Raw genomic sequence first — 25114 nt, 5'->3', positions numbered from 1 at the left:
ACTTTGGTTTTGGAATTTCGGATTTAGGAATTCATTAGTTTATTTAGGTGGGGCAATCCCCACCATAGATGTATAGGGCAGGATAGGAGTTACACCACCCTGACAATGTATATACAGGTTTTGAAAACTATACTTCTGTTGTCTGTGTCAATCTCTTGATGCTTATCTTGCAGTACCTCAAGAGCAACGTCTGGCGGGCCCTTGCTTACGACTGTTACATTCCTTCTCTGCCCCATTTGCTGCCCTATGCCCTCACCCTTTTCAACCGTTATACCTTCTGGGAGCTCCCTGTCACCACAATTCATCCCTCACATGGGTCCACATTCAATGGTCTGCCCCTGGGTTCTCCAGAAAAAGGGAGTGGCATTAGGACGTTTTCCACAGGACGTTTTCTCAGCATTAAATCTGTATTGCTTTGCAGTGATCCCTGCCATGCAATCTTGCATAAGACATTTCTGCCAAGAGATTTGGAGAATAGAAGAATGCCAATATATGGCTTCATAATAAGAGTCTAGAGCTAATTACGTGCACAGCTGTCAATCCATTATCAGTAAACTTATTTCTGCACCGACTGTCAGATTAGTTTGTGTCCCCAATGGGAGAAGCTTCAAGGTAAAAAAGAAATGACATGACCACGATCTTTGCGGCTACTGCGACTCAATTGAGTTGGTAGCAGGAATGTTTGCGGCTTTTCTTTCTCCAGTAATAATCAAGCCTGGAGCAGTCTTTGTTCTTACATCCGTTGCAAACGTTCTGTGCCTACATGCTGTACCATAAGACATCTCATTGCTTCTTCCTAGAATGAATGTTGCTAGCCTTAGGCAACTTGATGACACCACAAATGCCCTGGAGTTTGCATGATACCTATCATCTCTATATCAGTCATCTGAACCACTCTGCGTGCACCTATATGAGACACTGCAACGGAGTATCACCCATTGATGCTTTCTCAAACCTAGCACGTCGGGCATCGGAACCTCCCAGCCTCTTTAATTGGTGGAACGCTACCCAAATGCAGAAAAGGAGAGTTCGGCTCCAGCTGGCTTTAGTACAGATTCAAGCACAACTCTACCATAGGGGTCTAAGAGAGGCCAGCTCTGCCAATGGCCTGTGTGATCAACAAGAAATGACAACGGATCAAGGCAGGGCCTTGCAGGAGATTTTCAGAAGACCTCCCCAGAAAAGAATCATTGGGCATGTGTGGAAGCCCTACTTGGGAGCACCTTCCTTGCAAACTCTAAATGTACATGCTCCCAGAAAGCCCAGACGGCATAGAAATAAGGGTCATATGGCAGCCCTGTATTCACAAGGGCGACTTCTGCACAGTGCATACTTGTTAGGGGTAGAAAAGAACAGAAGAGCCATCTCGGGGGGCGCTCGGGAGCCGCGCCAAGATGGCTCCTACAATGTGAGCCCCCGGCACACCTGCCTAATATCTGGAAACTATCCTGAGCTATCTGCTATTAAGCGACCTAAAATGATCAGTAATCAGTGACTGAAGAGCAGGCGCAAGGGCGGACAGTGCTTCTGGGGTCCATTGGTGCCGGCATCGTGTTGAACTCTGGCACGATTGCTGTGGGGCCTGGAGAGAGAAAGCTGCAACTTTATAAAGTGCTGCTGTGTCATTGACGGCATGGCCGGAGAGGCGACCGAGGGGAGCACTGGCCCTGCAGGAGGCAGGCCCTCTCACCCCCTGGACATCAGCTGCAGACATACTGACCCCTTTCCGAGAGGGCTTCATTCAGATGGGGGGTGTGACGTGCAGAGCAGCAGAGCCGGGGTAAGCACGTTTCTGCTAGGTGCTGGCATCAAGCTCCTCGTGGAGCTGCCGGGGTGAGGGCTAAACATGTGAGAGCTAAACAGCTCTGGGCTCTGATCACCAGTGATCCCCCCGCTCAGAAGTGTTATCCTTGGATGGTAAACGAGAACAGCAACGGATGGGCAGGCACCAAGAGTGAGCGGAAAAATCCTGTTGCCTTCAGCAGCTCATAAGTTCAAGGGGAATCAGGCTCTGGCAGGCTTGCCAAGTGCCTTCACCTGCAAAGTCTTGGATATTGGCACAATGAAAAAAGCAGAACTATAACTGCGCCTTAACAAATGTGTGGGTTCTGAGGTAGCGTATCCATGCATTTCTAGCGGTGACACCCTTAATGTTCTAACCTGACGCATAAACTGTTTTGTTAATTTGCAGAGTAGAGCAGCATGCCCGATTACCTCCCCCCACCCACCACTGGCTGGGGTGCCCGGAGCGCAATGGTGGGACACCCACAGGGGGTTCAGTCCAGCTTTTTTACTCTATGCGCAGTCTGACTGCAGGGAGTTGGAGGCCTGACCTCCAAAGCTTGATCTTAAGTGTGGAACGGACGCCAGTGTTGTGCGTGCGCCCTGTGCTACCGAAGAGCTCCAGGCCACCGCCCCCTTCCGAGGCTGGGACTTTATCACATTGACCGGAGACTCACCACCTGCTTGAGTAGACGGGGGTCAACTATACACTGACCAAAGGGGGGCATAGAAGGGGATAACAGGCAGCGACAGCTGCATGCTGCGTGCATCTTACCGCCCCATTGGAGAGATTACCACTTCACCTTGCAGGCCCCGCACACTACGGGACAATATGGGTAAAATGGATTAACACCAGTCTAAGCTCCCGTATGTTGGCCCCTCCCAGTCCAAGCACTCAATGTAGGGAACTCTGGGCATGGACACCACAAAGGAACCTTAGGCAGCTCACTCATCCGACGCATTGCAGGACATCAATGGCATTCTAACACAGGTGTAGGTGGGCATTAATTTGCTAGACAATATGCTGGACCCTTACCTGCATAGTAGTACATATGCAGGTCAGGTTAAATCAACATGGTGGCAGGCTTGATGAGGCGAACCGCGCTTATCCACCGTGGAGGACAAGGCTGCGTCGGCATCGAGGGAAATGACCCCGCTAAAACAAAAACAGTAAGAGCTGACCGGGAAGCAGCAATTGTGGGGATCCCGGATGCTGCAGATAGAAGCCCCATGGACCTACTAGTGGAGGCGATTCTGCAGGAAGCATTGGGCCAAGATGGCTTCTCCAATGCATTTGTGGTTGAATAGGCTCATTGCATACCAGGGGGCAGGACTCCGTGCACGGTGCACCTCCCAGGTCCATCATCGCCGAGCTACTCAACCATCGGGATAGAGATCCCACCCTATGGTGATCCAGGGAGCTGGGCACCCTCACCTACAAAGGGGACCAAATCTGACTTTTTCCCGATTTCTCTAACAAAGTGCAGGCGTCCAGAAGGAACTTTATAGAGGTAAAGAGCGAGATTCAAGCTAAGGGGTTCAAGTATGCCATGCTATTCCCTGCACGTCACTGCGTTGAACATAACGAGAAAGCACTATTCTTTCAAACACCGTAGGAGGCATGTGTTTTCATAAACTGTGGATGCAGCGTGGGAACACCGAATGCCAGAAACAATTTGGGAAAACCTCAAAACTGACATTTGTTTGCTGGCACAAGCCTAATCATCCAGTGCTCTTTTCCTAGTTGGCTCTTACTGATGGCTGTGGTAGTCTCAAGCCGAGGCACATACTGACTCTCATGGCGGTGGGGATGGCTGAGCCTCGAGAGGTCCCCATGTTGCCAAATTGGGGGCGGGGCTAACTGGCAGGTTGGGGTTGCTGGTGGGGACTGGCTGTTTGAGTAGTTCATGTCTGGTTATTTCTGACCGCAGGTGGCTTCCGCGCACTGGAGGTCTTGGCCGTCAGGCAGGGTCAGGCTTATTCTAGGGTACAAGTGGCAGGTGGAATCCGAATGTGGCAAGCGAGGTGGGAATGAGGTCTATGTTGCGGGAATCTGTGGGTGAGGGAGGGGGGGCCCAGATGCACCACAGAGCATATGCAACCTGGCTTGGAGGTAATGGAGGGGGTTGCCTTATGGAATGGTCTGTGGCTCTTCCTGATTATCTCTGGCCCACAGGGTTGGGTGGACTGCTACGACCTCTGTTTTCAATAAGGTTGTTTGGGTTACACATGGCTGGTGCAGGGTTTAAATACATGACGTGGAATGTGTGAGGTCTAAATTGTCCTTGCAAGCCCAGGAAAATACTGCTGTACATGGGGAGGCTTCATTTTAAAGTAGCCTTCCTGCAGGGACGCTGGCGTTTCCGGTATTTGGACCTGGCGAAGGACTCTGAGGGGAGGGCTCACATTCATCAACTATTATTGAAACACTAGGGTTCATAGAGGAGCAACTTGGGAAACGCCCAGCGAATGTTATCTGGACAGGGGATTTTAACACGGTTATGAACCCTGAGCTGGATAGGTCAGCGGTGGGCGACATTGGGGGGCCACACAAACTTCATCAGATCTGTGCCACAGGGTAGCTGGTGGACGTGTGGAGGGACCGCCACTGGCAGGAGAAGGGCTATACGTTCAGGCCCTTGGTGCATTTCACCACATCCAGTTTGCACTACATATTGGTATCGGTTAAGGGGGCCGGGTGGGTCACGGACTGCAGTATCGCAGGCAAAAGACACACTAAGGAGGTGGTAAAGTAACTCTCCCGCCTTCTTTCTTTGCTTGTAACCCAACTATTGGTATGTACTAATTAGACCTACCTCCTAGTTGAAAACCATAAGACTGTCCTGAAGAAAGCGACCACATCACACACGCTGTCGCTGAAACCGGTAGCCAGTAATTGCTACAGTCTATAGATACGAATGCAATTCTCTATATATGAGCAATTTTTTACCTCACTTCATCATATGCAGTAAGAATAACATCTACATCTCATATTGAAGTGAGGATCATCTTTATGTTGGTTTAAAAACACAATTTGTGAGTTTTTATACGTTGTGTTTGTGTTTCTTCTCTTTTTTAAACTTCGATGTGTGTGCTTGTTACACAATCCCGGGGTCATTAAAGATTTTATAACCCAGTGGATGTGTACACACCCAACCACTACACTACCGAGTGTAAACCTGGCTATTTGTCTCTTCCAATACAGACAAGAGAGTGGTTGAGGAGCATGACGTCAACAAGGCTGAATGTTATTAACAACAACTAGAAGTAAATAGTTTATTTTCTTATTCTGTCTCCTATTTGTACGCGATACACCAGCGCTACACTGGGACAGATTTGGGTAGAAGGAAGGGATATCTAGAAATTCAACTCTATCCCTTTCTGTCCTCTCACAGCCTTGTTGTGTCTGTGAGTGGCAAAATCCACAGCAATCCTTTGTTGTCTTCCTTCAAAACAAATTCTGCCCTCAACCACAGTAGTTTTATCCATAAAGCAGGCGGGTTGCCTGCTTTTGGAGATCAGACGTGTTTTGGTTTTAACCAAATCAGAATCAGTCGGCATTTGCCCTACATTTTGTGGTATCATGTTCATAGAGTAAGGGCACTTCCCTGTTAACTCACTCTTTCGGCCCCCCCATTTTTTGTAAATTAACTTCCTGTCCAAGGACAACTATATCACCATAGCTAGAACTATCACAGGATTAGACTACTGCAATGCACTGTTCTTGGGGACCACCACCAAAAAACATGGACAAACTGCAAATAATACAAATGAACACTCTACGTGCAGCCACAGGAATTCCCAAAAAGGAACACATCACAGCCACCAGGATACTGGCACACTGGCTCCCAGTCAGAGAAAGAATCATCTTCAAAGCGCTTGCCCTCACTCTGTATCCACCACTCTGCTCCACCCTACTTCTCTGAAAGAATCCACCCATCAGTCTCCACAAGACTGACCAGAACACCATACGCAAACATGCTCACAGTCCCTAGAGTTAAAAGGGCCCGAGGCGGGGGTGTGAGCCCTTACTTATCAGCTCTGCAATGGAACGCACTACCACCACCCCTACGAGCAGAAGTCTCCCACCTAGCATTCCGTAAAGCCATGAAAACGTTGCTCTTCACTTAAATCCTGCCCGAAACTCATTGCCCGGAAAGAAAACGGCACTAATCCCCATATATATGAAGGATGTCAGAATGTATGTACCCTGCTGTCTTATTCGCTGTTCTAGTAAGCTATGCCAATGTACTGCATCCCCTGTAATTATGTAACTAAGCCTGCCACAAGTAACAGCGCAGTGATGCCACTGGGCTGTATGTGCGCTATAAAAATGCTTAAATAAAATAAACAAACCTCTGCAGAAAGATGAGGAAATTTCAGGGGCGCTTGTCAATTTTTATAGTAGTTTATTCGTCTAAAACCCGGGTTAGCCAGATGGCATTGGATAATTATCTGGACCACGTTGGGCTGAACTGGTTGGCCCAGGGGGAGAGAGAATGGCTTGACACTCAACTCTCAGGGCAGGAGATACATGCGGCTATTAAGATGCTTCACTCAGGAAAGGCCGCTGGCCTGGACGGGCTCTCTGCTGATTTTTATTAGGCATATGCGCCAATCTTGATGCCTCACTTGTTGAACATGTATCAGCAGGTGATTGAAGATGGGCCCCTCCCTGTGCCAATTTGTGAAGTGGTGGTTACCTTGCTTTTAAAGCCAGGAAAGGACGCTGAAGACTGCTCGTCATAACGCCCCGCTGATGTCCAAATGCGTGCAGGCTGATCAGGCGGGTTTTATCCCCGGGCGGTCCACTTCGTATGGGCTGCGCAGGGTGTTTGGTCTTTTAATAGCGCTGGATCACTGGCCTTCAGTAGTAGCAGCTGTTCTCGATGCCGAGACAATGTTTGATTCTGTAGAATGGCCCTTCCAATTCACGGTCCTCCGGCGTATGGGAGTTATCTCGATGGTCTCCTTGCTGTATACTGCTGCTGTTGCAAGATTAAGGGTGAAAGGGCGATTGTCCAACTACATTGGGATGGGAACGAGGCAAGGGTGCCCTTTGTCCCCCCCTTCTGTTTGCCCTAGCTGTGGAGCCCCTGGCAGAGGTGGTCAGGTTCAGACACATTCACGGGGAATACGCCTATTTGCTCATAAACTGGTGATAATGCTCTACGCGGACAATATGATCCTGTTTGTTAAGAGCGCCAATTATGGCAGATGTAGTTTGGGCAATTCTCTGAGCTTCATATCGTCCCCAGGAAGTCCATATTGTTCATCTTGACCGATGGAGTGGGGAGGTTCTGTGATGGTATGGGATGGGCTTGCAATGGCATGATGAGAGAACTCACTATCCTGGGGTGGTTCTGGCACTGTCTTGGGATGTGCTATATAGGGAGAATTAGTGGGCAAAACTCGCTCAAGCTTGAGTAACCCTGGGGAGATGGAAGCATCTACCATTACCACTTTATGGGAGGATATCACTGATGAAGATGGTAATTCTTCCCAGGTTCTTGTACGCATTTCTGAATGTGCCCATAGTGGTTCCCCCCCCACTACCCCACCACCTTCCTTTTTTAAATATTTGACTTCATATAGCAGGAGAGGCAGGCCTGTGTGCCCTAAAGCAAGCTAACGACCCTGTTAGAGTGGGGTAGGCTGGCGCTTCCAGACTTCGAAACCATTGGATTGCGGCACAGGCATCATTCCTGGCATACTGGCTTGACCTAGTCCCAGGCAGGTCGCACGTCCAGATTGAAAGAGTACTGGTTGCACCATCTTTATTGAGGGGAGTAATACTCACTTCCCTGCAGTGTATAGCCAGAGCCAAACACATGGTCACTTGCAAAGCCTGGCGATGCATTGAGGGGTAAGGGGTCGCAGAGGGAGGTATTATACACCCCCACCTTCCTCTAATGCATGTTCCAGGGATCTCATTGAGCAGTAAGAAGGTATATGGGTAATGCAGGCCAAGTTGGGTATCGCGTACTGGCAGGATATGTTCCCTGAGGGGCAGTTTTTAGCACTGGAGGAGCTTAAGGCAAAGGGTGGCGTTTCAGCGCTAGATGTTCTTTACTGCAGGCTGCGCAATGGGCAAAGGGGGAGCGGTTCCCTGCCTTCCTTGGGGAGCCCTAGTTCTGCACCGTGTGGTCAGCACGAAGATGGTGTCAAGCTGGTGTCCAGATTGTACGCCAGCATAATCGACAAGTCAGCGGGATGGGCTGTCGATTACTATGGAAAAAATGGGAGAACGCGCTGGGTGTCCCCCTCACGTACTACATTACTGTTGCGCACAGAGTTAAAGGGTGGCAATCAACTGCAGGTTTAAATTGATCCACTACACATTTTTTGCACCAATTCTACTTCACCCCACTTGATTTGCACAAGTTATTTTCGAGGTACGCCTGATTCATGCCGGAGATGTGGTACCTCACCGGCTACATTTATGCACCTGCCGTGGCATTGCCCTCATATTCATACTTTTTTGGGCACAGGTATTCAACACTATTTGTGGGATTGTAGGGGAGAGTCTGATGCCCGCCCCTGGGGTTGCTCTGCTGGGGTACACGAAGGAGATGGCAAAGCATGTTAGATGCCTCCTCAGCCTTTTATTGGTACTGACAAGGAGAAGGGTTGGCATGGTCTGAGGTAGAGGCCGCCCCCCATTACATACCCAGTGGAAAACTGGCATTTTGTATTGCCACGACATTGAGGTTGAATATAGTTCCACTCTTCATCCTTCAGCCAGGCCGAAGAACATCTGGGGACCTTACATGCCTTATTTAATGTCTGATGGACACAATGCCTCCAGCAGCCCTGAGGCCCTGTCTAAAGTGTAACTACAGTGATATTGTCGTCTTCGCTATTTTTGTTAGAACCACACAGTGTGGGTTTGGAAGTGTGCTGCTCTCCTTTTTGTTTGTTTATATCTTCTGCCACGGTTATATAAACAATTTTATTATACAAGTGTATTTTACAAGTAAACCACTTCGATATTCAGAATTCAACCTACAATCTTACATAAATATGGTCCAAGAGTGGATGACCACCAATTCCTTGGCACTAAACAAAAATGAGACAGAGGTGATTTGTGGGCTTTGCCCAATGTATGAAAAAAACTATAGGCCAATTATGGCCAGTTTAAAATCTGACTTGTTCAAGTCATCCCCTGTTAGTGAAAACCCTAGGTGTTTATCTTGACTCGTGTCTCACAATGAAAAAACATGTTACACAAGTTAAAGCTTCCTGCGCCTACACTACCAAATTGCTTTGGAAAATTAAGCCATACTTGTCTAGCTCTTATGTGTCGTCAGTAGCTTGTGCTCCGATCAATTCTAGAATTGATTATTGTAACAGCTTACTAATGGGTACCTCCAAAGCTAATGTGAAAACTTGCAGTTGGCCCAAAACAGAGCAGTGAGAGTTGTATGCAGGTTTGGTAGAACTGGCACTGGTACTGAGGCAAGATGATGTCTGCATTGGCTGCCTGTCCAAATGATCTTGCTCACAAGTGCCATGATGGCAAAGCACCAGGATATCTATCAAAATGGCTACAGCCACACGCACTCTTTGCTCCAATGGCATCAACAAGCTCTTCTAAGCAATGTACAATCTGAAAAGATTTGGTGGCACAAGCTTTTATTCCTGTGAACCTTGTCTATGGAATTCCCTCCCACCCATGCCTTGCTAGTTTCAAGAAGGATATACAATTTTTTTAACTCCAAGGATTAGTATGACTTTTTCGATTGTCTCCCTGCCTCCGGACCATGGCCTTCTCCCTTGGATTGTCTGTCTTCTATTTGTGCACTTAGGCCCACGGGTGTGTTGTGCGTAATAAGCAATAAAATAATACAGGCTGAAGCGATAGTGTGCCACCATATATAAGTGCCATAAGATGGTGAAGGTTAAGAAAGCCACAAACTGGACTCCAAAGATACACTATGACATTTTTTCCTGAAGGACATATTGGTCAATGGACCAGATACAAGTTCATTATTTGATGCTATCACTACTCGGTGCAAATGTTTATGGCACATGCCTTTGCTTCCCTGTTGTAACATAGTTGTTGTCTCACAAAAGGAAAAAAACAGCACCCTCAGACTGATGGGTGTGGAGGGAGTTTGGTTTATTAAAGGAAAAGTGTGCTCAAAAATATTGTCGCAACAGATGGGCAATAATGAAAAACATGCATTAAATATCATTTTAATGGAAGTTCCTATGTAAACTTTTAAGCAAACGAAGCTCAAAGTGTTTACATGGGAGCATCCATATTACCATTTCAGGCAGCCTCCTCAGCTCATGTTAAGCTCTGCCCTGGCGGCACTAAACAAGCAGCAAACACCCCCTACTGGGAGCTTTTGCTTACTGCAGCCAGAGCAGAGCTGTACATGAGCTTGGGAGGCTACCTTCACTTTCATGTTATGTTTTCCATGCTCCCCAAGCCCAGGGAAGCACAGAAAAAAGCAAAGGCACAGCAATTATAAATACAACGTTGTTGTATTTCTGATTGCCGTGATTGGAAAACCACGGCAATTGCAAATACAACGTTGTTGTATTTCTGATTGCCGTGATTGGAAAACCACGGCACTCACAAATACAACAACATTGTATTTCTGACTGTGGCGGCTTTCGCTTTGAGTCTCCTGGGCTCCCCTGGGTCGGGGGAGTCCAGGAGACTCAAGTGAAAGCCGCTGCAGTCAGAATTGGGTTGTATTTCTAAATGCTGCGTTTTTCTTTCTACGTTTCTCGGCCTCCGGGAAAAGTAGAAAGAAAACCGCAGCCTTTTTAAATACAACAATGTTGTATTTGTTTGCTGTGGCTTCAGCTTTGAGTCTCCTGGGCTCCCCCGGGTCGTGGGAGCCCAGGAGACTCAAAGCTGAAGTCACAGCAAACATAAATACAACACTGTAAATGCTGCGGCTTTCTTTCTAAGTTTGAAAGAAAACCGCAGCATTTATTTTGCAGTGCTTTTAAAAAAGGACATTTCAAGCATTTACCAGCAGCAGCTTGTGTTAATCTCTTCTCTCCGGCAATAATGAAGCAAAAGCCACCTGCTGGTAGCTTTTGTTTATTACAGCTGGCTGGCTTTTGCTTCATTAGTGCTGCAAGGGCAGAAATAAACACAAGCACAGGAGGCTCATCCATTTTACAAAATGGATGCCTCCTAATGCTTTAAATCTGACTTTGAGCCTCATTTGCTCAAAGGTTTACATAGGAACTTTCTTAATGAATGTTTTTTATATATATTTTTGATGATGGCCCATCTTTTGAGCCAATAACATTTTTGATGGCACTATTTCTTTAAGTCATAGATTTAACAGAAAGGTAACTCTGAATGGTTACCAGTCTGAATCAGGAATTTTGTGATTTGAAACCTTGCCCCACTTTGATAGTAACTCTTTGGCTCAACAGAAATAGAAGGGTGTAAAACCTGAAATATTAATAGGATTATCTGTGAGGGTGTAAGAACATACATACAGACTTATCGGTCACCCCCAGCGTCTCTAATCCCACCTCCAGTTATTACAAACGTTTGGGACCTCTAGGCATGGGCACTATGAAGTGATGTTTCTGAAGGAATCGCAACCAATGGCAGTGCAGCATTTCAGGACCTGAGGGGGTGGGGGGACAAGATTGGGGCCAGTATCCACAATGCCAACCCCCACTCCTAAACCATACAGTGTTTCTCTCTGAGTCAAGGGCTTGCGCTAAAAGATGGTCCAGACAGTGACTGTAGGGTGTTGGCCCTGCAGAGATCTCCAGAGTATAGACCTTTCAAGATCATTTTATAAGAGTTGGGGCCAGGGTCCTAAATGAAAAGATAGTCTAAATAAGAAGTAAAGCAAGTTTACAATATCCTAATGGAGACCCGGACAATAAGCGCTCTTCTGGCTACCACCATCTTTTGCAGAATGCAGGTCTCCTCACAACTGAACTTCCAGTTTTATGAATGAGAGCATGGCTTGTCTGACCTGGTTTGGCTTTAAGCGCACCGCCTCTTGTATGTGAAGCTGAAGCCCATAATAGTATGTGGGGGAAGTCTTTGTTTTATACCCTCTCGTCCTGTCTGAAGCCCAGTTCAGCTATACCTGCGCGTCCATCACAGCTGCTAGAGTCTCCAGCAGAGGAGGTGACTGGCTGCTTGGGGATTTATGATAAGTCTCAAGTTGTGTAGAAAAGGATCCCAATCAGAAACTAGCAGTAATTCTCCCAGGAATTGGGTGAGCATCCCCTGATCCAATCCACTCTTCAAATGACAACTCTACCAGATCATGTTAGGACTCTGCCACTGCCAGTTTTATTCTTGCACAGCAGTGTACAGGAGTAGATGTTGCCACTAGATATTTTAAAGTACCCTGACCTTGCATATCTGTTTTGCGTCCCCTGATGTTTGGACCAAACGTCCTCTGGACCTGGTGACTGGTGCCAGATCCAGAATCCTAAATTGGCCCCTACCAATTGGCTAGTGAAGCTACCCCACTGTGCAAGTTGGAACTACCCTTAACTGTGCCTTTTTATTAAAGCCAGACAGGCAGGCTCGTTGTAGTGCTTTGAACATTGCTTCACAGGCCAAACAAGCATAACAAACATCGCTTGTTACACAGAAAAGGCCATCAAAATAAAATCCTTTTTGCCTATCGTGATAACAATCCCTTGCTGCGTGTAACCCTGTACAAGTGTTGTGGATGTTGATTAAAGTATGAATTAACGAAGTCAAACTATCTGTAAATCGCAGGGGCTGGGGAGCGGAAGGGTGGTGCAGATGTGACGCTCTTTTCTTAGTTTACCAACATTTTAAAAATACTGTGTGATGGTTTGAAGTACTTCTGAAGATCACACTTGCTGTTTAGTTTGTGGAATGCTTTAGTTTCTTACTTCAACCTTTTATCTTTCTGTGTCTATATGTCTCTGACCAGGATGTTCACCGCCATTATGCCAATGGTAGCAGCTGGTTTGATTCCAGACGATCCCACATTGCAGCCAATCAGAAGACTGGTTTCCCTTGTATGCACTTTTGTCATGTTTTTTCAGCCTCCTAACACTTGGTTGTGTTGCCTGCATGATGCTCATGTGCATGTTAAAGCTACAGTGCAAGCAACTTCTTTTCTGAAATGTCAGTTTGAAAAGACCTGCCCATCGCCCTTTCCTGATATTTTTGTAATTCATGTGAAAAATAGTTTATCTAGACATTTTTTAAAGCATTTTGATATAGCTATATTTATCAGGACTATGAGGTTTCTAGACAAAAAGTGCTGCCCATCAGCATGGTGAAGCCCTTTGAAGGTAGTGTTCTGACTCTACTTCTGTAACCAAAGTACATGTTGGTGTGCAAGAATATTAAAGTAGGTCAAAGGTCCTATCCAATATAGGAGTACTACCCATTTTTCGAAAATCTATTTGGTATCACTGTTGTAGTAATATTTGCAGTTGGTTGTATTCCGATTGGCTGCCTGTGGGATCTTTTATCACTACCCAAGGTCACATCTGTCAATCGGAATGACCAATTGGCACATTAGCATCGACAGATAACCAGTTGTTCATTCATTTTCCCCGCCTCCCTAGAATGTACTTGAGTTGTGTGGTTAATATGCTAACCTTGCATCTGTTCGCAGCAATGTTTCACAAGAGAAAAAAAATAGCTCGCTCAAATAACTGTGAATTTCTTGATAAGATTTTCTAATCTTTCGCTTTGCTAGTGTCCTTGACACATACCTTTGTGTCACTATGGAATAGGACAAAGGCCAGTGTTTAAAATAAAAGCAAAGGTCTTAAGTGCAGCAGTGTCGTTTAGAGTTGAAGAAGGTGTTTCATGTAAAATGTACCTTCGCAGAGGCTAATTGGTTAACTCATTTCTGGTGTAAATTTAATTTGGTCCTGTTCGCAAAGGTTCAAACGGTGGTTCAATGTTTACAAGTAAAGCGTAGGCTTACCCATGTCTTAAGGACTTATGCTGCTAAATCTTTCAGTCTCCTACATTCTTTTTCTTTACAGATTACTCTTTGGTGCACAATTAGAATGTGGGGAGCCCAATACCTTTAATCTTTTGCCATATACAATTAAGCGATTATACACCTAACGTGCAAAATAAGAACAAAATGTGTAGATTTCTTAATTGTTTTCCCCACTCTTTACTTTAGATTTTCAGTAGGGAAGTAAGTCATGTAGACAACAGTATGTTTTTTATAGGCCACAGACTGACATTGAGTCCCAGTTAGTATATAATTATACATATAACAAGCAGCTCACAATTGCCAATCCTTACAGTTGTTTTAGTGCATTATAAAAGATCTACTTGTCTGTAACCTGTGTATAAGAACCTGGAAAATGAGGTACAAGACCAGCATTATAGAGGAGTATGGACAAACAAAGTGGAGGACGGAAAATTAGGTGCAAGGCAAAAGGTTAACTGACTGTCTTTGTTGTGTAAGTAAACAACTGCATTTCCCCAAAAATATATTTTGGTGTAGCATTCAACAAACCCTGAGTGCAAGGTCTTGTTCTTAGGTGAAGGCAAGCTAGAATATTAAGGCATTCATTAACTGCCAGAGTTGGCAGGTTGACAATCAGCTGTTTATATTGAAGGATTGTTAATGTCCATAGGATTACACATTTTGCACAACACAGGGTCCACAAGGCCCGCATTCGACAGTAGGGTGAGATTTCCATTGCATGAGATAAGGGTCAATACACCTGTTGGAGGGGTCCTGTGAAAAGTCTGTCCATCCACTGGGTACACAGAGTTGGGGTTATGTTAATCTTTTACAATCTAAGATTTCCTAGCAACATTGATCAGTCTTTGAGGCCACGCTTGAATAGTCTGCTCTGAGACAAGTTCGTTTTACAGAGCAAACTCTTATCGCTTTTCATATCAACTCTACTTCCCTTTCAGGGTTAGCCTCTCCAAACTGTTGTTGATACACTCACATTATGTCTCCGTTCACCCCGATCATCCTCTACCACACTGCCATTTCTAATGATTCCTGCTCTCACTGGTGTGGATTCGAAAATTCTTGTACAATAAGGGTGTATTTTGAATTCTTGGTATCCATGTTGTTCAACCCCAGCAACGTATTGCTTAGCATATCTTTTGTTGGTACAGATCCCACCCTTTACATTTAAAGCTTTCCCACCCATCCTTGAGGGACCCCTACTGATATCCTTGGATGCCAATAACGTTACTTGTGGATGTGCGTGATAGCTTGATTTCCACATAGCGATGCTGCGCTGTAGAGAAAGGTTTTGCAGGATATAAGTGATGCCCATGCTCTCCAAGTTTTAACTGTGAATGTGATTCCGGCCGGCAGATCACCTACTTAATTGCATACTTCCTCCAGAGTTCCAATCTGGATCATCCAGACTATGGTCTTTAGCCCCGTAATGTAACACACGCAGTGGGAATGCTGTATGGTAATTTGAATGTATAAAGCGGTGTGGGTACAAGTGACTTTTGAGATCTTTGTCGCCTAGTAGAGACGGCTCTAAAAAAAAAGCTTACTTTTTTTGTTGCTCTTTATTTCAGAATGGCCTCTACCACCCCTGCCTGCCCAAATGCCAGTGATTACTATGCCACCAAGTGCCCCGCCCACACCCTTCATTTTTCACAATATGCCTTGTGCCCCACCCCTTCAGTTATACCCCACCCACCATGCTCAGATATGCATGGTGCCACGCTATCCTCTTCCACGTGTAGCATTCCCCGTGTCCTCTCTTGTAGGCAGCACAAGAAAGGTAGTCCACAGACCCCACACGCTTCTTTAATATCATATTTAGAACCTTGGTTACAGTGACATAAGTTTGGTTAATTCCAATGCTGTGTGTATCCCTACATATTTAATGCTTTCTTTGGTCCGCTTCAGATTGAAATACTGATTCCCCCCCTTTCCCTCCCTCCCTCTTTCCCTCCCTCCCTCCCTCCCTCACACAGCAGTTTATACGAAGCAGCAGGGTTTCGGGATTAGTCCGATTTATTTTGTGGTTTGAAAGTATCCCATTCCAGCTGAGGAGTAAAATAAGAGGTACCCCAGTATTCTTAGGCTAAAACGCCAATTATAAAAACAATCTTTGCATTAGATAATGTTTGCTTAATTTACGGCTACTGTGGGGGAACACTTTTGAGGTCTGGTCTTGGATTTGATACCATTAGTGGAGACACTGTACAGAAACGCTAATGCCGTAAAAAATAGCCCTGAACCACAGTCCAAAGCCATCTCCAAAAATGTATTTTAGGAAAACCCAATTAACTCCTTTCAAAGACTTTTTCTACATAGATGGACAGAACGACTGAGATCTAATCCTCCTTGCTGCAGATGTAGTAAATCTAGTAATTGCCCCACATTATTTGCCAGTTGTTTAATTTTTTTTTTTAATAAAGGAAAACTGTCGTACTGTTGCAACACCCCCTGCATTATCCTTTCCATGAGTGGAAACGTTTGGCAGTTGCTGTTTTTTTCATCTACATTAAAAGATAGTCATGGACCCATAATTTGTTCTGCTTCTTCCTTGCAACACAAAATGACTGGCAAACGGGCAGAACCTCGTTAAGGCAAGTAAGGCTGGAACCATGCCAGATAAACTGAGTAACACTGCTCACATCTTTTGCCGGGCAATTCCCCCCCCCCCAAAACCCACCTATCTAGATAAGAGCACAAAGCTTGAGAGTGCAGGTAGCTGGGCAAAGGAGTGGGGGCAAACATTAATCGGACACATGTGCGGAGAAAGTGTGGGAGGGTTGTCAACATTTTTTAAACGTACTTGTTCTCATTAATGATTACCTCCCTATCTGGGAGAGGAAGCTCACACAATGATGCTGATGGGGTGGTAGCAGGGAAAAAAGCCTGCTGCTACGAGGATGTAAAAAGCTGAATCCTTTGACGGCAGAAAATCATGTGTCAGTGTTTGGATGGCACAGAGTTTAGTGCTCAGGGACTAAAAGCTGTTGTTAGTGCAGTCACATTCCATTAAAGAGGGGTGCAGTGTTTTGATTGGCTTGGAGGAAGGTGACAAAATGTGTGATCATATGGCACCAAACCTATAATTTCGTAGTTAAAATATTTATTCGGAAATAGAATTCCCATCAAAGAACACGTAACATAAGAGCTTGCTCAATGTATTAATATACATATTGGGCTGTCAGCAAATCCGGGACTGCTAATAAGTGCCTGAGTGCTGGTTGCTCATGTCTATACTTTTACGCTCTTAGTACTGGAATTATGAGATCTTTCCTTGGTTTTATTAGAGTGGGACAAAAGAATAAGAAGTGTAACATGTCATTTATTTCGCTATGACAGCAAGGGCACCTTTTTCTCCCTATGTGATTTGTTGATGGGGGTGGGGGGGAGTGCTCTTTCCCCAGTAAACTAAAGATTTGCTCTGAAAGCCATAATTACTGCCCTTTTTCTCGTGCTGATAAACCATTGGACATAGGCTGGTCTTGTGGTTTTGGGGTCAAGATTGCTGTGATAAAATTGTACACTCTGCTTCTGTAATTAATTTTTGCTCCTTATTCTCACTCTTAAGAAGAGAGGCTTTTGTCAATTCTCTCTGATCAGAGTCACCTGTCCGTGGTTTATTGCTAAATAACTGCCCAGGGCTTAGCTCTTGCAAAGATAGTTTTATATATTTCAACCAAGGTGAAGCGGCATAGGAATGTGTGGCCATACGGTCCCTCACCAGGGCACTGATGGACAATTGTGGTCCCTCCCATAATCGTATACAGTAAATCAAGGGTTGTATTGCAACAAGGTTTTCCACGTAGGCTAACTCAAGTTCTTTATGCAACAGGTGCGTTGGAAATCCTTGTGGCAAGCCCATGATTTTCCCAAGGAGCACATTTTCAGTTCTTTTTATTTTATTTTTTTGATGGTGGCTGTGCCGTATGTTAGCAAAGGTACTGATTTTGCCTTATAAATTCGAAGGGTGTGATCCATGGGCAGAAAAATGTTTTACTCTGAATCTCAAGATTGAGCCGTTAATTTAGGATGCCTTTGCAGTTTGCTGCTTTACATCAGAAGGCCAGCTTTACATGAGAAGGCCAGCCCAAATTGCTAGAGATAGTCACCCCAAATCCGTTGTGGTTTGCTGCTTCCAACACACATAAACTTTGATTTCCCTGCGTTGATCACCAGGCTCTTGCTTCCATTTAGTCATTAAATCTGTTGATCAATCTCTGGAGGATGTGTTTTGTCCTGGCCATCAGGACTGCATCGTCTGCATACAAAAATGCACACACCCTTTGGTTGGCTATCCTTAGGGCATCGCTTACCAGGTTAGCTAGAACATTTGGTAATGAGTTTATATAGAGATTGAAAAGGAGTGAGGCCAGGACACAGCTCTCTGGTACTCTGCGAGATCTTAAATGTCTGTTTCTTGGCCTTGGTCACCAATTCTTACCTTTGCTGTCAGGTTAGTATGCATGTGAACTAAGATCTTTTGCAGCTCACCTGGTATTCCCATTGTGTGCAGTGTGCTCCAGAGCTTTCTATGGTCTACACAATCAAAGGCAGTCGAGAGGTCCCTGAAGGCTAGATAGATTGAGCCCTTACAGATGCTAACATATTTGTCTAGGACGAAGCCTAGATTTACTATCTGGTCGACTGTTCCAATGCCCTTCGTAAACCATATTGGTACTCCGAGAGGATCTGGTTCTCTGTGACCCAAGCCATGATCTTTTGATGTAATAATTGCCCAAACCACTTAGCTGAAGTATCAATAAGAGAAATCTGGCGATAACATGTTGAATTGGTTCCGTCTCACTTTTTGAAGATTGGGACAGTGATCGCTTCCTTCCATGAATTTGCACAAATCTTCTGATGCAATATTATGTTAAATATCAAGGTAACAATTGGTACCCTGATCGTTTTCTCTTTATTTTAAAAAATTCTACTGGAATTGAATCCGGTCCTGCTGCTCTACCGTTTGCAGATCCAGCAAGGGCCATCACGACCTCGTCCATCGATACCACCAGACTCAGGCCTACATTATGGATGTTTATTGAAAGTGACGGTCGCTGGTGTCCTTGATCTTCTTAAGGTCTCAATGTTCATATAGTTCAGAGAAATGCCTGATCCACATTGCCTCACCCACCTGTTTGATATGTTCTTTCCCTGGTGCATTCTCACTGCGCAGGCCATCCACGATTTCTTTCCTGTATTCCCTTAAGTGGCCTGATAAGGCGGCCCTCTCTAATTTGAGCCAGGCAAGTTCTGCTTGCTCTGATTTACTAGATTTTACTGTGCGCCTTTTACTGTGCCCTGGTTTCGATGATGTGCCTGGGAACTATTTCAGCATCTTCGTACTTGTAAGGGTACCTTTCTTTGGTAGTTTACTTTCAGCATTAAACCATGCTGATCTATTTGGGACCGCTTTCCGGACCGTAACAGACTGCCTAAATTCTTGGGATGCACAGGATATCTGTCCTTGCTCGCCATTTGCTCTCTGTTGGGGGTCTCTGGGTTCAGGCATTTTGCTACATATTCTACGATTGTGTGCATTGCCCTTGACATTAGATGACCGTGATCTAGCATGTCCCACTGCAGTGTTTTACACATAGCGGTGTTGGGTAATTTCGTTCCAGTGATGGATCTCTCATTCCCCAGCCATAGTGCTAGAACAAGAGGGTTGTGGAAGTCCTTTATCCAGCGCCAGTCCTCTACACCCAGGATGATAGTCGATTATCAAGCAATATTGCTTATTCACAAAGGTGTTTGCCTGGAATGTCAGACTGGAATCTCCCATTCAATGCTCTAAATCCCAGCCTTGTCAGGACATCCGTATATTTCCTGCTAAGAGTGTCTGTCACAGCATCTGATACGTACAGTGGATAGTTGCCAAATGCCATATAGTCATCCACAATACCATAATCGGTCCTTGTGTAATTCCCTATTTTAAGGTTGAAATCACCACCTATCAAGGGTTTAATATTTAAAGAGCGATCTTTGTGGTTCCTGAGGTCTTCCATTACATCCAACAAAGCTTGGAGTGGCCCTCAAGTGCTACTTTCACCGGTTGCATTAAAAAATTGGCTATTTGCCGGGCACTGCCATCCGCTAGCATCACGTCTACTATCAGCAGAGTCGACGAGGTATGAAACGGACAATGCCCCCTAAGTTTAAGCGAGTGTGCTAGGTATGTTGCAAGACCTCCGCGGCTCCTGCCAAGAGCAGACGCTGCTGCCTTGGCTGTATTACCCTCAAAGCCTGGCAGCTGTATCGCATCCAGATCCCAAGTCTCCTGGATTAGCAAAATATCCATGTTTCCTAAAATATTCCTGAAATCCGCATCTTTGAGCTTTGTGTGAAGTCCAGCCACATTTCAGGAGACACCATGGTCTGCATGATGCATGTCCTAGTGTCATGGTCCAGAAGGGGCAACATGCATCGTGCACTCATACAGTGTCTTTTGTTCCGGATGCTAACATGCATGGAGGTGGTCTTGTCAAAACATTTTCCATGGCTGTTTGAGTCAAATCCATTGCATTTTTGATAGCTGGTTGCCTGTCCAACCTCACCTGTACGTGTTTGTGGGTTTGCATATGTAATAGAGAGCTCTCCTTAGTGGTGAAAAGAGGCTTGGTCCAAGTGTCATGGAGATGACGTGATATGTGGCTCATCCCGGTAAATCTCCCCGCCTCTAAGTGCCAGTGTATTCTCCCAGTTCAATATTGCTGCTCGTAGGTGTTGGTTCACCATCCTGAATCTGACCTTGCAGCAGCTACAGAACATACAATCTGATAGAATCTGCGTGACTGAGAAGATCTTAAAGGTTAGGTTGTTGGTTCCTAGGGTCTCTGCTACCACCTTTACCAATGTTGTTTTATAACCGAGTTCTGCCCTTGAAATAACAGAGGTTACCTTCTATCCAGCCAGCCAGGAGGTCCACTCCATTGCTTTCATTGATCTTGGCCACGGAGTCTTTGCCTTTATTTGCGTTTGCATCCTTACCATTTGTGCAGGTTGATTTCCCAAATTTCCCCAAATTCTCGTTGGTTTTTAAGTGTTTGTGATCTCTGTGCCAAATACATCTTTATTTTTTGCCATAGTGATCACGGGTTCAACTGGTTGCACTGTATTAAATCAATGTCTCATTTCCTTGGTGATCGTCCACTGTTTTCTAGTCTGTTGGGACTGTAAACTCAGGGTGATCTCGTCATAAGAGGGACATGGCAAGTGGCTCCTGGGAGTCCACCCAGGTGTTGGATGTGCTTGGCATTCCAGGGATCCCCACAGGCATTTTAGTGATTTTCAAATTATACCCTTTGAGTGGGATTGATGTTATAGTCATTTATATCGTGTTGTCTGTGTTCCAGCTTCCATAACAGTAGGTTTTTTTAGTGTTCTTCGGTCCCCCATTTCCATGTGCGGTCTCTGGTCCTTCGCTGGTCTTATGTGAATTTTCTTCATATCTTCTCTGGGAGCAGGGAGATTTAGTGGGCTGGGCACAAGGATATCTGCCATGTGTTTGTTTAGCATTTGCACATAATTCTGGGTGGTGCCAATCCCCTCCGGCGGTCAGTGTCAGAGCGTGGTGTCCTCTTTAAAGGTCCTGGCGAATTTTCACTACTTCCATGTTCTTCTCGTACTTCCATGTTCTTCTCGTGTATGTACGTGGTTAAACCCTTCCATGTTTTCCATCGGGTCTATAATCAGTTCCTTAATCAGACGTACTGCTGATTTATAGTTTGATCTCACGCTCTTTATGCACTCCTTTCCTAGTGTCCCGGTTAGACTCTTTGTCATACTCTGTAATCATACTCATGCCCGTACCCAAACGCCCTACCACAGCAGGCGAGTGACTTCTCTCGCTATTCAATGAGTCAGTGGCCATATTTCCTCCTGGGAACCTTATAGGTTCTTCTTGCATGCCATGTGTATTGGCAGTGGTAGGTTCTACTGATCCCACGCATTTTTCTGCATAGTATTGGTCTATTGATCTCTCCAGCGCCTCCACGACCAATCTGTCTGAGGCGCCCAATCCCATGGGTCCCGTTGTTCCAATCGAGTTCCAGAGAAGTTGAAAAAGTGAAAGGAGGAGCAGGTGTGCTTAGTGTGGATGACTGAGAGGAGACGCTTCTATTTGGGGGTGGGAGTAGGCTATCGGATTGGTGGGGGGGGGCGGTAGAGGGCCTTCCTGGTGTCCCGAGACACTTGGTTTCTCTGGTGCATCCCCAACCTCCCATAGATCGTCCTGGGTGGGGTCCGCCATTATGTCTGTTACATCTGCTATCTCTCCTTTTTTCTCTCTGAACGGTTGGAATAGTTACAGTGGGTATAGTGTATAATTTCCATAAAATTATCTTGGCCAGATTTGGAAATCTATGTGATGGGTGCAGATCTCTGCTTAATGCAGCACTGGACCGGAAGTACTACGGTCTTGCCGCTTTCAAAGCAGCAGAGTGAGTGCTAGCTGCAAACTGCTCAGAATTCCTCATTAAACGCATCTATCTCGGGAGACATGCTGTCTTCATCAAGGCAACAGCGAATGTGACCTCTTCACTGCTGATTTCTGATTTGTAGTGTTGCATTCTTATAAAGTCGAATTGCGGCAGTGTCAGATCAACAACAAACCAAGCCAGTTTCTCTCTTGTACCAACATATTTTCAACATGCAAAATAATCCGAAGTCAGTCCATGGCGTTCCCTGGTTTATGAATTGCAAAACGTGATTTGCTCGGTTTTGGCCTATTCTAGATAATCTACGAGTCATATCACCTGACTAGCAACTGGGGAAGCAGCCAAACCTGAAACAGATTTTGTACCAATTTTATGTGGCTGCTCAGCGGCCTCTGTGTGTAACGCCGAAGGTATGCTTTAATCTGAACAGTATACTTCTCCAACTGTTTGTATGTCAAAAAGTACTGCAACCTTTGTGATTAGTTCTCACACCAGTGTCGTTTACTTTGAGTTTACCCCTTTTCAAGTAAGTTTTATCTTGTTTCTATAATTAAAGGTACTGCACTGTACATTGGTTGTGCAAGCTTGCTGCACTCCAACGCTTAATTTCACAGGATTAGTGTAGGTGATTAGTTGGTACATTGGAACTGCACTTGCAACAGTTTGAGAAAAGTATCTTAAGTTTCAGATTTCATACCCGTGCATTAGCACTGGATAATTGCCTCTTTGTGGTATGTGCTAATGGAGGTGGGCGGGGGGCGCCGTCTTTGTGACCATTCCCTTTTATGCTCAGACTTTCTGGAATCCACCATTACTGATAGCAGAGTTGACACCTAATAGCAACGTGTAAAGTACCACGCCACCGAAAAACTGTTTTTGGGGCGGTGCAAAATTAAAATCTTTTCCAGGCATGTGTTCAGCATGTGACACTCGCATGTTCATTGTGATGGGATTATGGAGTTATGTAGGTTTCTTGTATAGCAAAATGCTATGACCTAAGGGTGATTCGAAGTGCTGAAGGGGCAGAGCTGAAAGGGTAAGAGGTAGCTAGAGAGGGGTGACAGGTGGCCCTAAAGGAAACGTATGGCATGAGTCTAAACCAGGAGCAAAGTCGATTTACTGAAACCGATTATTTTATTAAAATAGTTAAGTGACATTAAACATCGAGGTGGAGCGTGGCATGCATGGGACGCAGGAGGGATAGGGCATTATAACCATTCCAGTTGCTTTATGTATCCCTTTAACACTGTTCTGCTTGAACTGGTAATTATGTTCGGCAGCTACACCTTTTTATTCCTGTAATGCCTGAATGGGAAAGCAAACTGTTACAAAAGTGCACTATTTCTGAAGTATTTAATTGCGGATGAGCACTAAATGTCCCCTCTACTCATCTCAATAACCGGTTACTCCGCAGTCCCCAGTTAACTACCCTGCAGGCTGTTGAATGGGAGGGAGGCATGCTGTGCACCTCTATGGTTATTGCAACATGTTTAGCACAACCCCCCCCCCTCCCCACCGCCCCAATCGGTATTGAATAGGCGAGTGGCTGTTCGAAGCATAAGGAACTGCAACGTGCCTTTGGGTTCGGAGTTTGATATTCAAAAGGGCGCAGCGCGATGCATGCTACGATTCTTCAATATCTTTAAGGATGCAGTTTCCAGTCCCGTATGTGGGTGGTACAGGTTCTCATGAGTTGATGGCATGAGAGGACTTTAAAACATTCCGTGTACTCCAATCGCCAAAGCCTTCTCTCGTCCTTGTTTCCTGCATCAGCCGTGCAAAGGTGTGGAGGTGTAAAAGCACAGGTCGAACAATATTCACCAGCAGAAAAGGCCACCTTGCAAATTAAATGCTACTTGTAGCCCAAGCCAAATGGACTTTCACAAGGGGTTTGAGCGTTTCTTTTCTAGAGTTTCTGGAAACATTGATTTCCCTGCTTTATGGACCCTTCTGATAATAGTATGCGTTTTTATGTTTGCGTGTCTCAGCACAGTCTGTGCAGTTCTAGCTAATGAACCAATCCTCATTAGAAACCATTGGCATTCATTGTGGTCATGCATCATATGAGGAGTAAGTGTTAGGGAGATCTTTTTCTACAAACCTCTGAGGAATATGGAATAATGTAACCTAATGGCAAAATAGACCCAAATATCCAACATGGTAGCTAGGCAGACAATTAGGCTTTGTTTAAAGTAGAATGTAGGCTGGCAGTGGGGTACAGTTAGCCTCCCAACAATCCCCCCAAGAGATACACCACACTGCTATACTGAAAAATGCGCACTTGTGCAAATGTGCACTTTTTATACACTTAAACATTGTAATTTTAAGTTCAACTGTGATGTATGTACTACCCTGTATGAACTGTAACAATGCAACTGTCGTCTTATCTACCAGCGCTCAGATACCCCTGGGCCAGGCACGCTATATAAAATGCTATATAAATAAATAAACAAACAAGTAAGTACTTTGGGTTTTAATGGAATGCAATTTGCTAGACACACCAAACAAATACAGGAGAGGGCCATAGGCAGACCCTTCCCATTCCTAAGTTTAATGTATACCCAATAACCCAATACCTAGTGGTAGGCACAGTACATTGTTCTCCCTATCCCTTAGCATTATAAAGGAATCATAGACGACGGTAAAATGTGCTTGCAATATCGGGCCCGAAATGCCAACACATAAACAGGCCCTTATTTCACATCGCCTTTAGTATTTAGCCAACACTCGGTATGCACAGGTAGGCCATACCATATAATATAAGTAAACCTAGAGAGAGAAAAGTTAACAATGCACCACTAGGCCCAGAGGCCCACTAAAAGTGAGCATGGTTTTAGTTTAACACCAGACCTCAAGTGTCTCATTGTACTCCAGGAAACACAAGGATACAAAATAACCAGCAGTTACACATTGTAACTTGGTATGTTTACAAAGGCAGCAAGGCAATAC

The 25114-nt window shown here is 45.2% G+C and overlaps 1 protein-coding gene across 3 annotated transcripts in view; it reads left to right on the top strand.

Annotated features, from left to right (window-relative positions):
• RILPL1 (Rab interacting lysosomal protein like 1) overlaps positions 1 to 25114 on the top strand; it is a 371426-nt gene that overhangs the window by 329651 nt on the left and 16661 nt on the right. The window contains exon 7 of one of the 3 annotated variants that reach the window (XM_069619681.1): positions 12696 to 12783. The exons of the other annotated variants lie outside the window; for them this stretch is intronic. Within the exon in view, the coding sequence (XP_069475782.1) occupies positions 12696 to 12783 (88 nt within the window). The remainder of the gene's footprint in view (positions 1 to 12695; positions 12784 to 25114) is intronic. 3 annotated transcript variants of the gene reach the window in all.

The sequence above is a fragment of the Ambystoma mexicanum genome, chromosome 10 (genome assembly GCF_040938575.1).
Source record: "Ambystoma mexicanum isolate Mex_15411 chromosome 10, UKY_AmexF1_1, whole genome shotgun sequence".
NCBI lineage: Eukaryota > Metazoa > Chordata > Amphibia > Caudata > Ambystomatidae > Ambystoma > Ambystoma mexicanum.
Note: the sequence above shows the minus strand (reverse complement) of the source record. Positions and strands in the feature narration are given on the sequence as shown.